Genomic DNA, 15000 nt, shown 5'->3' with positions numbered 1-15000 from the left:
AAAGCAATGTAATGTACTGCAATGTCATGTAACGTAATGTAATGTAATATAAAGTAATGTAATGTACTGTAATGTCATGTAATGTAAAGTAAAGGCAGAGGTCTGGTCACCTGCAGGTGGTGGTGGGCGTGGGCAGTACTGCACTGGTGGAGAACACACCCTGGAACACCTGCACAACACACACACACACACACACACACACACACACACACACACACACACACACACACACACACACACACACACACACACACACACACACACACACACACACACACACACACACACACACACACACACACACACACACATACAAGGACACGTTAGGTCATGAACACCTGCACAACACACACACACACATACAAGGAGACGTTAGGTCATGCACATGAATGTACTTATTATATATACTTAAATGTACTTATAATATACTTATTATAAATACAGGCAATTGTTGAATGTTATTTTTTAAATGTCTTACAATATCAATAGGCTACATCATTAAAGAAATCTGTCTTTTTTGGAAAATTGAAATGGCGTACAGTATACTGGTCCATAATGTAACCTTTTCCTTAAGGGACCTATATTTTTACCAATGACAACTTTGGATGATCTCACAAGTGCTGTGTTCCTCATGTTGTTCCTCCTTGTCATTTTTAATTAAAGGTTTGTAACATATTAATTACATTAAAATGATTAAACCCCTTAAATCAAGAGGGATTTAAAAAAAAAATGTGTTTCATCTATGGGCCGCACTCAGTGAGGAGATGGGCCGCATGTGGCCTCCAGTTGCCCATCCCTAGTCGAGATCATAGGATCAAATCATATCATATCATATATCATGTATCATAATCATATCATCAGCGTATCCATCCCATCCCATCCCCAACATTACGTCACGTCACGTCACGTCACATCACATCATCATCTAGATCATGTTATCCATGTAGTGTAATATAATGACCTGTTGTAACATGACGCGGCGGGCCATCTCTCTGCACAGTACCGGAGCCATCCGCTTGGTCCTCAGCTTGCGGTGCACACACAGGAAGTTCACCTCCGCCATCTTCAGCACCCTGCACAAGAGCAACGGCTTAACTTAAGGTAAAAAAAAGGCAGGACGCCAAGGCACTCTTCTTAGATAAAACCGCTTTATTATAAAGGCTAGTTCATGTTTGAACTTAAATAATTAAAAATACTGCCACCTTTTTTTTATATTTTTTTTATTTGGCCAAAGAGCAACTTCAAATCACCACCAGTTTTACCACTTGAACGCCGCAGCCCTCCAGCCCTCTACTTTTTTATAGTTAAAATAACTATTATAGCTTAACTTAAGGTGTTCGGGTCATTTTGACCAATTTTCAGTTCTTTGTTTGAGAAAAATAATAATAGTATCAGTTATACTGTATATATATAAGGAGAACTTCTGCCAATTCCAATATGCTGTTGTACTACCCTTGACTTGTCAGTTCCTACCCAGGGATGCTGCATTTTTTGGCCCAGCCCGTTTCTAGATCTGGGGTCCGTTTCTCGATTCTTGTCGTTGCTAACCGTCTTAAGACCGTCTTCAGACCGTCTTACCGTTCCGTTGGATTTAGTGGTGAGTGTCGCTGTCGAGAGAGAGTTGAGTCGCTCTTACGAAGGACGTTGCTACCGTCGTTAGCAAAGACGCTTTCGAGATACGGACCCCTGAGCTATTCTAATGGGGGCAGATTTTGTTTACATTTTAAAAATTCTTAACATAGGCCTACTTCAAATATTATCCCAATAATATTAAACAAACTCTGACCCCATTACAATGACCAGGATCTCAGAAAAGGCTGAAGAGAGAAAAAAAAAAATCTCAGGTATTGACAAGTCCAGGGTAGTGTGAGCATTATAACTGCATGTCGAAATTGGCAGAAGTTACCCTTTAACCCGGTCCTAATGTACTTTGTACTTAACATAAAAAACACTAAGCCTTCTTCGCATCTGCATTTGTTGTTCTGTATATTTCCTGTGCACTTCGTACTGTATCAACTGTTGTTGATTATGATTATCACATGGCCTCGTTTGTAAGTTGCTTTGGTTAAAAAGTGTTGCCAAAGGCAATGTAGTGTGTAATGTATGGTGTGGTATCCAGTCAACATGGTCATATGTATCCAAACTGGAGTCTATGATACTCTTTAGAGTTGAGTATATGGTAGTGTGTGTTTGTGTGCGTGCGTGTGTATATATTATTATTAAATATATATATTGGGCAGTCATGGGTAAGCAGTTAGTGTGTCAGACTTGTAGCCCAAAGAGTGCCGGTTCGACCCCTGACCCGCCAGATTGGTGGGGGGAGTAATCAACCAGTGCTCTCCCCCTAACCTCTGAGGTACCATGAGCATGGTACCATTCTGCCACGCTGCTCCCTAGCGGCACCATTGAGGGCTGCCCCGTTGCACGGGTGAGGCATAAATGCAATGTCTTTGTGTGGAGTGCTGTGTCACAATGACAATGGGAGTTGGAGTTTCCCAATGGGCTTTCACTTTCACAGTATATAGTTTTTAGAGGTGACTGATACCCACGTGTCATAGGTGCGCACGGTGCAAGGGATGGCACTGATGAAGCCCACCAGCTTCCTGTTGGAGTTGACCCGCACCCCACAATGCCACTGGCACTGCCAACCAGGAGGGCACAGAGCCCTGAGGGAGAGAGAGAGAGAGAGAGAGAGAGAGAGAGAGAGAGAGAGAGAGAGAGAGAGAGAGAGAGAGAGAGAGAGAGAGAGACAGACAGAGACACAGACAGACAGACAGACAGACAGACAGAGACACAGACAGACAGACAGACAGACAGACAGACAGACAGACAGACAGACAGAGACATAGAGACACAGACAGTCAGAGAGAGAGAGAGATGTGAATAGGTGGAAAGAAGACAGAGAATATTTGAAGTTCACACACTCATTGCTATCTCATACAGCACGATCCTGTCATTATCATTAGCATTGCACTGTATGTTGACGAAGTTGATGGAATAGGTTGACTATTTGCTTGAAATGTTGATGTCAAAAGAGGCAAAGCCCTCTGAAAGGGAAAGTCAAGTCAAGTCAAGTCGGCTTCATCAATGTCTTTACATTCACTGGTCATACAAAGAATTGAAATTTCCCATGCAGACATAGACAGTATAGACATAGACAGTACACATAGTACACGTAAAAAAAACCACGTAAACTCACGTAAAACCCTTTACTTCTATTATACACGCTAACTTGTAGTTCTTCTAACGCACTCTAGGGGGCATACTCACCATAGCAGGAACTGGGGAGTGTAGAGGAAACGCATGGTGTTGTCATCCTCCTCCATGTAGTTCTCATTCAGTAAGGCACACAGCTCGTCCAGCTGAAGACAGAAAAGAAAAGTAATAAAAGACGAAAAATAAAACCTGACCTATTTACACGTTTAATTCTCACTGACACAGTCAGCATTGTGTGTATGTGTGTGCATGTGATGTACGTGGAGTGTGCATGTGTCTTTGTGTGTGTGTCTGTGTGTGTGTGTGTGCACGCACGTCTGTGTGTATCCTGCCCACCTGCATGGGGCCCTGTAGGTCTGGAGTAGTGTGTGTGAGTGTGTGTGTGTGTGTGTGTGTGTGTGTGTGTGTGTGTGTGTGTGTGTGTGTGTGTGTGTGTGTGTGTGTGTGTGTGTGTGTGTGTGTGTGTGTGTGTGTGTGTGTGTGTGTGTGTGTAGGCCTAGAGAGCACTGTATGTGTGCGCATGCGTGTGCATGCATGCGTGTGGTGCATGCATGTGTGTGTGTGTGTGTGTGTGTGTGTGCGTGCGTGAGTGTATGGGTGCATGTATGTGTGTGTGTGTGTGTGCGCACATGTGCGTGTGTGTTCCTATGCCCACCTGTGTAGGGTCCTGCAGGTCCAGTGTGACCCAGCTGAAGGCCTCCGGTAGAGAGAAGGGCTCCTCGCGCACCACACACCCCTCCTGCTCCAGCACTGGACCCTGCTCACTCACCTCCTTCACCTCCTCATCTGTGGACACACACAGCAGGAGAGATGGAGGGAATGGATTGGAAAGAAAGACATATAGGAATACGCATGCTCGCACGCACACTCGCACGCATGCACCTCCTTCACCTCCTCATCTGCAGACACACACAGCAGGAGAGGAAGGGCATGGATTGGAAAGAAAGACACACACATGGGAATACGCACAAGTGCACGCTATACTGCCCCGCAAAGGCAAATTGACGCAATTACTCATTTTGTCAAAATTGAGTTTTGAGAGTGAATTGGAAAGAAAGACATATAGGAATACGCACGCGTGCGCACGCACACTCGCATGCACACTCGCACGCATAAACCTCCTTCACCACCTCATCTGCAGACACACACAGCAGGAGAGGGAGGGCATGGATTGTAAAGAAAGACACATATGGGAATACACACGCACGCACGCACGCACGCACGCACGCACGCACGCACGCACGCACGCACGCACGCACGCACGCACGCACATGCTGCCCTGTACTGCTCTGTAAAGGCAAAGTGTCGTAATGTAGTCTACTTTTTTATGGTGGGTATACTGTATATTTGAGCATTTTTTGAAGTGGGTATACTGTATATATTTGTGCTATTCAAATCAATGGATCAATCAATTTTAAGTGGGTATACTGAAATCCCTAGAAAGATCAGGAAGCGCGCTCAACACCTTGTCTTCTTATCTTTTACACTGGGTGCTTAACTTCATCAATGAATGAACTCAATTCTCAAAAGAAAGTAAATAAAGAAGCACTCCTCAGATTTTCTCCTATATCATCCTCTGTGAAACGTATAGTCAACAAACATTGGCATATACTAAAGACTGATCCACAAATTGCAAGCGCTTTTACGCACCCACCCAAACACTTTTATAAGAGAACTTCCAATTTCCGAAACCTCTTGGTAAAATCTGATCTACCCATTCCCAAACCACGACACTTTTTATCGCGGATCCCTAATGGCAATTTCCCCTGTCACAACTGTGTACATTGCTACGCGATGCTGAAAAGCGACACATTCACGCACCACAGTACAGGGAAAACGTACGCTGTAAAGGGCAGGATAACGTGTAACACGACACACATAGTTTACCTGCTTAAATGTCCATGCAATCTATATTACGTGGGGAAAACTAAACGGCTATTAAAGACGAGGATCTGCGAACATAAGTCGTCTATACGCAACTGTGACGAGAAATCATCAGTGGCCAGACATTTCAACCAGTTAAAACACAATATAACAGACTTAAAATATATGGGAATTGAGGTTGTGGAGACACCACGCAGGGGTGGGGATAGGGACAATTTACTTTTGAAAAGGGAGGCTTACTGGATACATACTCTGGATACACTCATCGCAAGAGGGATGAATGAAAAAATTATACTGTCTTGTTTTTTTTAAACATATTTCTGTGACGTGGGCTAGATGTTTTTGTCTCTCTCTAAGCTATTTTTTCGTAAAGTGGCATGTTCCAACTTGTAAATACCTTGTTTTGGGGGTTTGAAACCCTCTTTTGAAGACTGAGACACTAAGACATGGACATTGAAAGACTTTTCTATTTGTATTTTTGTTTTGTTTTGATTGCTGGAACGTGCGTAATTGTTGTAAAGTTAGAATGATGGGTATCCATTGCGTCTCCCTCTAGTGGTGCGCTTTGGGTACCTGCACTGGGCTTTTTTGGAGACACCTGCGGTGGCATTTTGGGTAACTAAGTTTATTTAAGTCACACCTACTGGGGTCAAAGGCGAAATCGGCATTTCACACTGAAGAAGGGTGTAAGCCCGAAACGTTTGTGATGTGAGGCGATTAAAATTGAAAAAANAAATCTGAGGANTGCTTCTTTATTTACTTTCTTTTATACTGAAATCCCTGAAATTTAGAAGTAGGTATACTCCGTATACCCGCCTTCTAAGTAGACTACACCACTGACTTCATAGACCATAGATAAATAGACAATAAATAGACCATAGATCCATAGACAATACAATGGACCCTGCTCCTTCACCTCCTTCACCTCCTCATCTGCAGACACACACACAGCGGGAGAGATGGAGGGAATGGATTGGAAAGAAAGACACACATATGGAGGAAAATGGCCGATAAAACAAATCTCACAGGTGGAAAAAAAGCTATGCATTTATTTTCATTGTATGCTGGTGGTAGAAGTATCGGTATCGGTCTGTATCAGATTCTGATTCAGAAAGTATAGAGATGTCCTACTCGTATCGGTTTTCAAAAAAAGTGATATCATGCATCCCTACTTTTTCTCAGTTTCAATGCTGGTGTAGTTATTGCACTTTGCCTTCGTAGGGCAGTATAGAGAGCGTACCTATTTTCATGACTGGTTGTGTGTGTAGTGTACCTATTTTCATGACTGGATGTGTGTGTAGTGTAGTGTGTGTAGTGTACCTATTTTCATGACTGGTTATGTGTGAAGGCTACCTATTTTCATGACTGGTTGTGTGTGTAGTGTAGTGTACCTATTTTCATGACTGCTTGTGTGTAGAGTCTACCTATTTTCATGACTGGTTATGTGTATAGGGTACCTATTTTCATGACTGGTTGTGTGTATAGTGTACCTATTTTCATGACTGGTTGTGTGTGTAGTGTACCTATTTTCATGACTGGATGTGTATCCCAGAAGCGGTATGTGTGTATATAGTGTACCTATTTTCATGACTGGTTATGTGTCCCAGAAGCGGTATGTGTGTAGTGTACCTATTTTCATGACTGGATGTGTATCCCAGAAGCGGTATGTGTGTATATAGTGTACCTATTTTCATGACTGGTTATGTGTATAGTGTTAGTGTACCTATTTTCATGACTGGTTGTGTATATAGTGTACCTATTTTCATGACTGGTTATGTGTATAGTGTTAGTGTACCTATTTTCATGACTGGTTGTGTGTCCCAGACGCTGTATGTGTGTGTGTGTGTGTGTGTGTGTGTGTGTGTGTGTGTGTGTTTATATATACAGTGGTGCTCATATGTTTACATACCCCAGCAGAATATACGCTTTCTCAGCGATTTCTCACAAAATACTAAGGATTCCACAAAACCTTTTTTTTCACTCATTGCTAGTGACTGGCTTAAGACATTTTTTAGCAATCTTCTGTGTTTACTCTTTCAAAAGCATGATCACAACCCAAACTACCCAGATGACCCTGTTCAAAAGTTTACATACCCTAGTTTCTGATGCTGAATATGGCCCTGTTTAACATCAGGGACCGCTCTAAATTGTTTTAGTCCTGGACCAGCCATGTAGACCCGTTCGCAATTTTGAGTTGGGGGCGTTTCTCACTGGAATTGAGTTAGTGGGTTCCTAGACATTAAAAATCACGGAGGTGCTCGTCCACCATAGTGCCAGATTTTTCACAATATGGCCGCCAAATATGGCCGCCATTGCCTATGACAAATATCTGTCTTTTTTACTTTTAAACTGTTCATACACATGCCATACATCAATTCTGACCAATTTTTGGAGAGGAATTCAATTCTGACAATTACATGAGGAGGATGTGTGATTTTGACCTTAAAAGGTCATTGCCAAGGTCAAATTTGCTATTCTGATGAACGTTAGTAGACTTCCATTGTAAAAATGAGAGACAAATGATCAATTATGGCATGAGGAGTTATTTGCTGATGTTACTATGATTATTTGTGTCAGTATTGTCCTTAAAAGGTCAAGGTCAATGTCAAGGTCAAGGTATTTTTCCTATTCTGAAGAACTCAGCCATGTGCTTGCCCATTAGGTCATTGTTAAGAATAAGGAACTGCGACTATAAATGTAAATCTAACATTTCTAACATTTAATATTTCTTAACACTTTAGGGACCATCATATCATGAACATTTAATGAATAAATGTCATGATAAAGGCCTAGGCTTAAATTACGCCCAAAACACAATAAATTAACTAAGGTGGAACATTGTAACATTAATTAAGGTGGAAGATAACACATAATGTACTCACAGTATTTTCTGTGTTTGTACTGAATTTGTGTATGCATGCAATTTAGTGGGATGTGTTTTTACAATGGCTCCTCATTTTTCCTTGGCAAAATAAAATCAGTGAAACTCCAGCAGCATTTTCGATTTTCACACTGTCCTGCACATTTACATAATTTAAGCACACCTTATGATTACGGTTTCAGGCATTTTAATGGCAGGAGTATGCAAGATGTGTGCTCCTGCCACCCATGTTGCTTAGGCTTATTTTGGGGTCCTTGGTTCTTGTGCTGTACATTTATACTCTGTGATCATCAACTATTACAGCTGTTGTGGTTGATCTGGCCCCAGCCCAGACCTCATCATCAACAACAACAGGGCTGACAATGACAGTAGTATTGCCTCTGGTTTGATAATAAATCATGTCTGGAACTAACAATTGGAGATTTCACTTCTTCTCCACAGAGGCCCGGAACTTATCAAGTTGGTGAGGAATGGGTGTTAGTCCGTTCGCCAATGATGTCAACGGCTGTTGTTGAGTTGGTACACCGCATGCGTTCACCTTCCTTCAATGACATCTCAATGTAGGAGTCACAAGATGGATGAGCTCTGGATGTCAGCAGAGGGATACTGCTGAGGTGATGATGGCATTGATGACAGCACCTAAATTCTTCCAGAGGCATATGACAGATCTTTGACATGAAGTCTACCCGAACATGAGGGCAAAAAGTAGACTCAGAGCTTCATTGGGTGAGATTAAGGTGAGGCTCAATTTCACTGACAAGCTTTGACTTGTTAACAACCAACAGAAGGTCACCATCTAACAGGGATGATGCTGAAACGACATCATGAGATCTGCTGAATACTCATGCCCCGTTCCTCAGCAATGTCCATCCTCCTATGTGCCTCAGCTATGTCTTTAGATGAGACCAACTTCCGCTCCTTTACGATGATTGCTGGTGTCTTCTATGGTTGATCTTTGTACTGCAGAGGATTCCTGTTTGATAAAGTTCCAATTATCTTATGTTCTTTATGTTCTTGAGAACTAACCTATCCTGCCAGTATGAGCTGAAAACAAGCTTTGGAGACGGTTGCGCAGGCGAGGTGTGACACTCCTGTTAACAACCTGGTTGCTGAGCAGATTGTGCAGTGGAACGGGCGCATTAACGGTCAATGAGTATGGATTCTGCGGATCCACCACAAAGTCTAGCAACAATTACACATTTCGGTTGAATGTAAGGCACGGAGTGGTGCTCAGTGCATGTTGGAGGTGTCATTCTGTCCGCTTCAAAGTGGTGGTGTTGGTGAGAAAGTTGAGGACATCAGTGATCATTCTAATCTGATGGAAAGAACTCAAACTTTGCTGCAACATTAACATTGCGTGTGGCTCCTACTACAAACTGTCCTCCATGACCCTTGCATACTCTCTGAATGCTGCTCAACCTTTATGTCACCTCGCACAGCAGTAAGAGGCTACTGCAGTTACGTTCTGCAAAGATTGGCATAGGAAGTTATGGTAGCCACATATTGATTTATTTTCCTTCTCTTTCAGAGACAACAGCATTTTTAATGATGGCCGCCAAATCCAGCCAAACTTCAAAGAATTGGCAGAGCTCTGACTTGTCTTGATTCAAGCTCTCCACTTGCTCAATCAAGGCCTCAAACTCAAATTCTGGGCAACGTTAATTTGAAGCCAGTGAAGTGTGCAATGCCTGTACCTGTGCAAGCACTGGATAGTCTGCCTTGTCCTTGTGAGTCCAGAATACCTCCCACTGGAGAGACATGCATCAATGCATTATCTAGGCCAGAACCTCGAGGCAATTTTCCCTGATATCTGAGAATAACATGCGTCCAATGGAAAGGGCCAATACAGTGGAAGAGATCCTTGAAGTGCTCCGTCTCATGCAGGTTTCATCACACCAAATTGCCATTGATGCCTGGATCATCTGCCTGCGAACACTGGAAGTTGGATAGGCAGTATCTGACAGTGGCACACTCAGTAATGGGTCTTGGTATTATAGGAAGGAAGCCAGCACGCATGAGACAAGTGTGTGTACAGCAGCCTGCATTAAAAGGTCTCCTCCTGACACACCAGAGTGAATCAGGCTGATCAAGAATTCATGCTTTCCTGATAAACCTTTTGCAGTGGCAACATACAGTAATGTTGCTTGTTTGTTTTCAGGATGCAGCAGCATGTCTGGTGGTAGGGCAGGTCGAACCACTGGCTTTGCATGATCAGGTACCTCTTGGCATGGTAAATTCCTCTGCAGTATATCATCAGCTTGGCCTAATTCTGTGCCCGACACTGGAGACTTTTGAAGGTGCCTGTTCACTGAGGCATCTGGAAACAGTAATAAGGCTGCATAGTGTGAACCCTTGGTACCAGAAAGTGATGATTTGTCAGCATAATCAGAGCTGGATGCCTGCCAATGTATATTACATTACATTGCACTTAGCTGACGCTTTCATTTATTCAAAGCGACTTACAGTTATTATTTTTCAGGGTATTGGTTACAGTCCCTGGAGCAATGTGGGGTTAGGTGCCTTGCTCAAGGGCACTTCAGCTATGGATGGAGATGTAGGGAGAGGTCAGGGGGGATTCGAACCTGCAACCCCTAGATTGAAAGACCAACTCTCTAATCACTAGGCCACAGATGACCCCATGTATAATGGATGTATAATCCTCCCTTGTAAGTGCTAGGTATGGTTTTCTGTCAGTTTTTCGAGCTTTCCACAACATAGCTAGCAAGAAGACTGGTCAGATCTGATTGTCTGGTAGCTTGAACATGAACCAATCTTGTGAAAAGTTGCGAGAAGGTTCTTGATGTGAAGGCTTTTGCTGTGTGGGAAGCATCATATGCAATGGTGTTCGCCTTATTCCGCGTTGAATGTTATGCACAAGCATTTGAAAGGGGCAGTGAAGTTGTTTACTCTTGTGATCTCTGACACACTTCTCCTCTTCTAGTGGGGGCTCCTCTCTGTGTTGAGTGTTGCAGTACATGTGCTGTCCTGTCCTCTGACTGTGTGGAAATGTTAGGTTTACATTTATAGTGACTGTTCCTTATTCTTAATAATGACCTAATAGGTAAGCACATGGCCGAGTTCTTCAGAATAGGGAAAAGACCTGGAACATGACCTTGACCTTGACCTTTTAAGGACTATACTGACACTATACTGACACAAAATAATCATGGCAATATCAGCAAATAACTCCTCATACCATAATTGAGAATTTGTTTCTCATTTTTACAATGAAAGTCTATTGACATTCTTCAGAATAGCAAATTTGACCTTGGCAATGACCTTTTAAGGTCACAATCACACATTCTCCTCATGAAATTGTCAGAAATGATTTCCTCTCCAAAAATTGGTCAGAATTGATGTATGGCATGTGTATAAACAGTTTGAAAGTAAAAAACACAGGTTTTTGTCATAGGCGATGGCGGCCATATTTGGCGGCCATATTGTGAAAAATCTGGCACTATGGTGGACGAGCACCTCCGTGATTTTTAATGTCTAGGAACCCACTAACTCAATTCCAGTGAGAAACGCCCCCAACTCAAAATTGCGAACGGGTCTACATGGCTGGTCCAGGACTATCTGTGGTAGTTGTGGATAAGACTCTTAGTTAATGTTCTCAGATGACAAAACAGCACATTTTTCCTGGCAGAATGGTTGTTTCCTATAATATTTTTGGGTGTCTTGCTGGAACCTCACATTTGAGGTTTCCCCTGAATGGCTCAATGATGTTGAGATCAGGAGAATGAGATGGTCCCTCAAAAACTTCATTTTATTTTTTCTGAAGCTAATGACGGATTGATTTGGCTTTCTGTGTTGAAATATTGTCATGCCATGTCCAAACAATGGACCATGTGCAGTTTCAAGGCTGATGTGTGTCAAGTTTCCTCCAGTATTTTTCTCAGGGCAATGTATTCATCATTCTGCGAGTATGGACCAAAAGTATAGTGCATTTGTAACTCAAAATCCCCATGACATCAGTGGTCCATGACCATGTTTCACAGAAGGGATGGTGTAACTTTCATCATAGGCTCCGTTGACTGTTCTCCAAATTGTACTGTTAATAGTGGCTGAAAAAAGTTCCATATTGATCTCATTTTTCCAAATGACTTTGTCACAGGCATTCTGATGCTTCTCACTATGCTATTTGGTGTATCATATGCAAAATAACATGTTTGCATTTTTGTAGTAATGGCTTTCTCCTGGCAACCCCCAACAGCCCATCTTTCCTCAAGTGCCTCTTTACTGTACAGTTTAAAAAAAAATAATGTTGTCCTATATTTCACCTGAAGTTATGGTAACACTTCCAAATAAGGGGCCATAATTAACAGCAAAGTAGCTATAACCTAATACTTTAGTAAGGGTTAATAATCATTACTTAACGGCACATTAGACACATATTAATTGTTATTAATGCACATGTCAAACATTAGCAAGCAGTTACTTAACTATTAGATAACTATTACCTTGTGTTACAAGTTCATAGCATACAAAATATTTAACTAATAGATAAGTAAGGGTACAGTAATAGTTAAGTAGCTATTAGGTCATACTTAACTAAGGACCAAAATTAACACTTACTTAATACAAAAGTAAGGCATAACTAATGAATAAATAATACCGAAATATTGTCTGTAGATTGAGTACCCATCATGCACTGCACTTCTTGGAGCTAATATTCTCAGACATTAACTCCATTATCACAAAGGAATGGTTTAGTTTCGCTTCAAAACTATTACTCTTCATAATGTTCTGCATTTATTGTAGGGTTTTTACCATTAAAACTAATAAGTGGTATATGAACAAATTACATCTCATCACCCCACCATCAATGAGAAGTGTACTGTACGTCCAATCCTTGCTATATAATGGCTCCTGTTGCAATTATTACAGTGATTTGAACGAGTGAAAGCTAGACGTCACAGTAAATTAATTACTTAACTATTAGGTATGCGTAGCCAACTCTATTATAAGGGTCCCAAACACCAATATCTATGGATTAATTAACCATTAGTTATCCGCAGCCAACTCTAATATAAGGGTCCCAAACACCAATATCTATCCATTAATTAACCATTAGTTATCCTCAGCCAACTCTATTATAAGGGTCCCAAACCCCAATATTTATGTATTATTTATCCATTAGTTATGCCATACTTTTGTATTAAGTAAGTGTTAATTTTGGTCCTTAGTTAAGTATGACCTGATAGCTACTTAACTATTAACTGTGCCCTTACTTATCTATTAGTATAATAATAATATGTTATTGTTATCTAATAGTTAAGTAACTGCTTACTAATGCTCAACATATGCATTAATAACAATTAATATGTGTCTAATATGGTGTTAAGTAATGATTATTAACCCTTACTTAAGTATTAGGTTACAGCTACTTTACTGTTAATTATGGCCCCTTATTTGGAAGTGTTACCGAAGTTATTTTTTGGTTGTCCTATGCCTCCTGAACAATTTCCCTTGCAATGATCATTGCAATGCAATGATTCCCTTGCCCAATGGCTTGATTCCAACCAAACCCCCTCATATTGCATTTCTGAAATAAAATTCCAACAGTGACAACATGACAATATTTCGACACAGAAAGCCAAATCAACCCGTCATTAGCTTCAGAAAGAATAAAATGAAGGTTTTTGAGCGACCATCTCACTCTCCTGATCTCAACATCATTGAGCCACTCAGGGGAAACCTCAAATGTGAGGTTCCAGCAAGACACCCAAAGATATTATAGGAAACAACCATTTTGCCAGGAAGAATGTGCTGTTTTGTCATCTGAGAACATTAAGAGCCTTATCCACAACTACCACAAACAATTTAGAGCTGTCCTTGATGTTAAACAGGGCCATATTCAGCATCAGAAACTAGGGTATGTAAACTTTTGAACAGGGTCATTTGAGTAGTTTGGGTTGTGATCATGCTTTTGAAAGAGTAAACACAGAAGATTGCTAATAAATGTCTTAAGCCAGTCACTAGCAATGAGTGAAAAAAAAGGTTTTGTGTAATCCTTCATATTTTGTGAGAAATCGCAGAGAAAGCGTATATTCTGCTGGGGTATGTAAACATATGAGCACCACTGTAGTGTACCTATTTTCATGACTGGTTGTGTGTATACTGTAATGTACCTATTTCATGACTGGTACCTATTTTCAGGACTGGTTGTGTGTATAGCATAGTGTACCTATTTTCATGACTGGTTGTGTGTGTAGGCTACCTATTTTCATGACTGGTTGTGTGTATAGTGTAGTGTACCTATTTTCATGACTGGTTGTGTGTGTAGTGTACCTATTTTCATGACTGGATGTGTGTATAGTGTACCTATTTTCAGGACTGGTTGTGTGTATAGCATAGTGTACCTATTTTCATGACTGGTTGTGTGTCCCAGAAGCGATATGTGTGTATAGCATAGTGTACCTATTTTCATGACTGGTTGTGTGTCCCAGAAGCGATATGTGTGTATAGTGTAGTGTACCTATTTTCATGACTGGTTGTGTGTATAGTGTAGAGTACCTATTTTTATGACTGGTTGTGTATCCCAGAAGCGGTATGTGTGTCTGCGCGCCTCCTGCAGGCTCTTGGGGGGGCCCTGGCCCAGAGAGAAGAGGTGCAGAGCCCGCTGGATCTCCTGCTGCTTAGACTCTGGCAACGCATCCAGCTGGGGGGGGGGGGGGGGGGGGGGGGAGAGAGAGAGAGGGAGAGATACAGAGAGAGAGAGAGAGGGAGAGATACAGAGAGAGAGAGAGAGTAAAATCCTGACATTCTGATCAGCATCCCTGATACACATAGACAGTGCATTTCGAATACTGCATTTCCTCAATTTATAGCCTGGCCCCTAATACAATAGCAGCCTGTCTCTTTTAGTAACCTGGTCTGAAACAATTTTTAATAAATAAAAGCCTGGCTGGCCCTGCCGTTGCTCAAGTGGTAGGGCACTCTGACTGCTACACCGGCAACCCCAGTTTGATTCCGGCCCAGGTCCTTTGCCGACCCTTCCCCATTTCTCCTGTCTGTCT

The 15000-nt window shown here is 41.8% G+C and overlaps 1 protein-coding gene across 1 annotated transcript in view; it reads right to left on the bottom strand.

Annotated features, from left to right (window-relative positions):
* The window catches only part of nmt1b (N-myristoyltransferase 1b), a 29587-nt gene that overhangs the window by 13002 nt on the left and 1585 nt on the right, over window positions 1-15000 (bottom strand). Inside the window, exons 3-8 of the mRNA XM_063220708.1 lie at window positions 14498-14642; window positions 3872-4002; window positions 3271-3362; window positions 2550-2666; window positions 962-1073; window positions 111-169 (exon numbers count right to left, since the gene is read on the bottom strand). Of these exons, the coding sequence (XP_063076778.1) occupies window positions 111-169; window positions 962-1073; window positions 2550-2666; window positions 3271-3362; window positions 3872-4002; window positions 14498-14642 (656 nt within the window). The remainder of the gene's footprint in view (window positions 1-110; window positions 170-961; window positions 1074-2549; window positions 2667-3270; window positions 3363-3871; window positions 4003-14497; window positions 14643-15000) is intronic.

The sequence above is a fragment of the Engraulis encrasicolus genome, chromosome 17 (assembly GCF_034702125.1).
Source record: "Engraulis encrasicolus isolate BLACKSEA-1 chromosome 17, IST_EnEncr_1.0, whole genome shotgun sequence".
NCBI lineage: Eukaryota > Metazoa > Chordata > Actinopteri > Clupeiformes > Engraulidae > Engraulis > Engraulis encrasicolus.
This window is presented reverse-complemented; position numbering and strand designations above follow the sequence as displayed.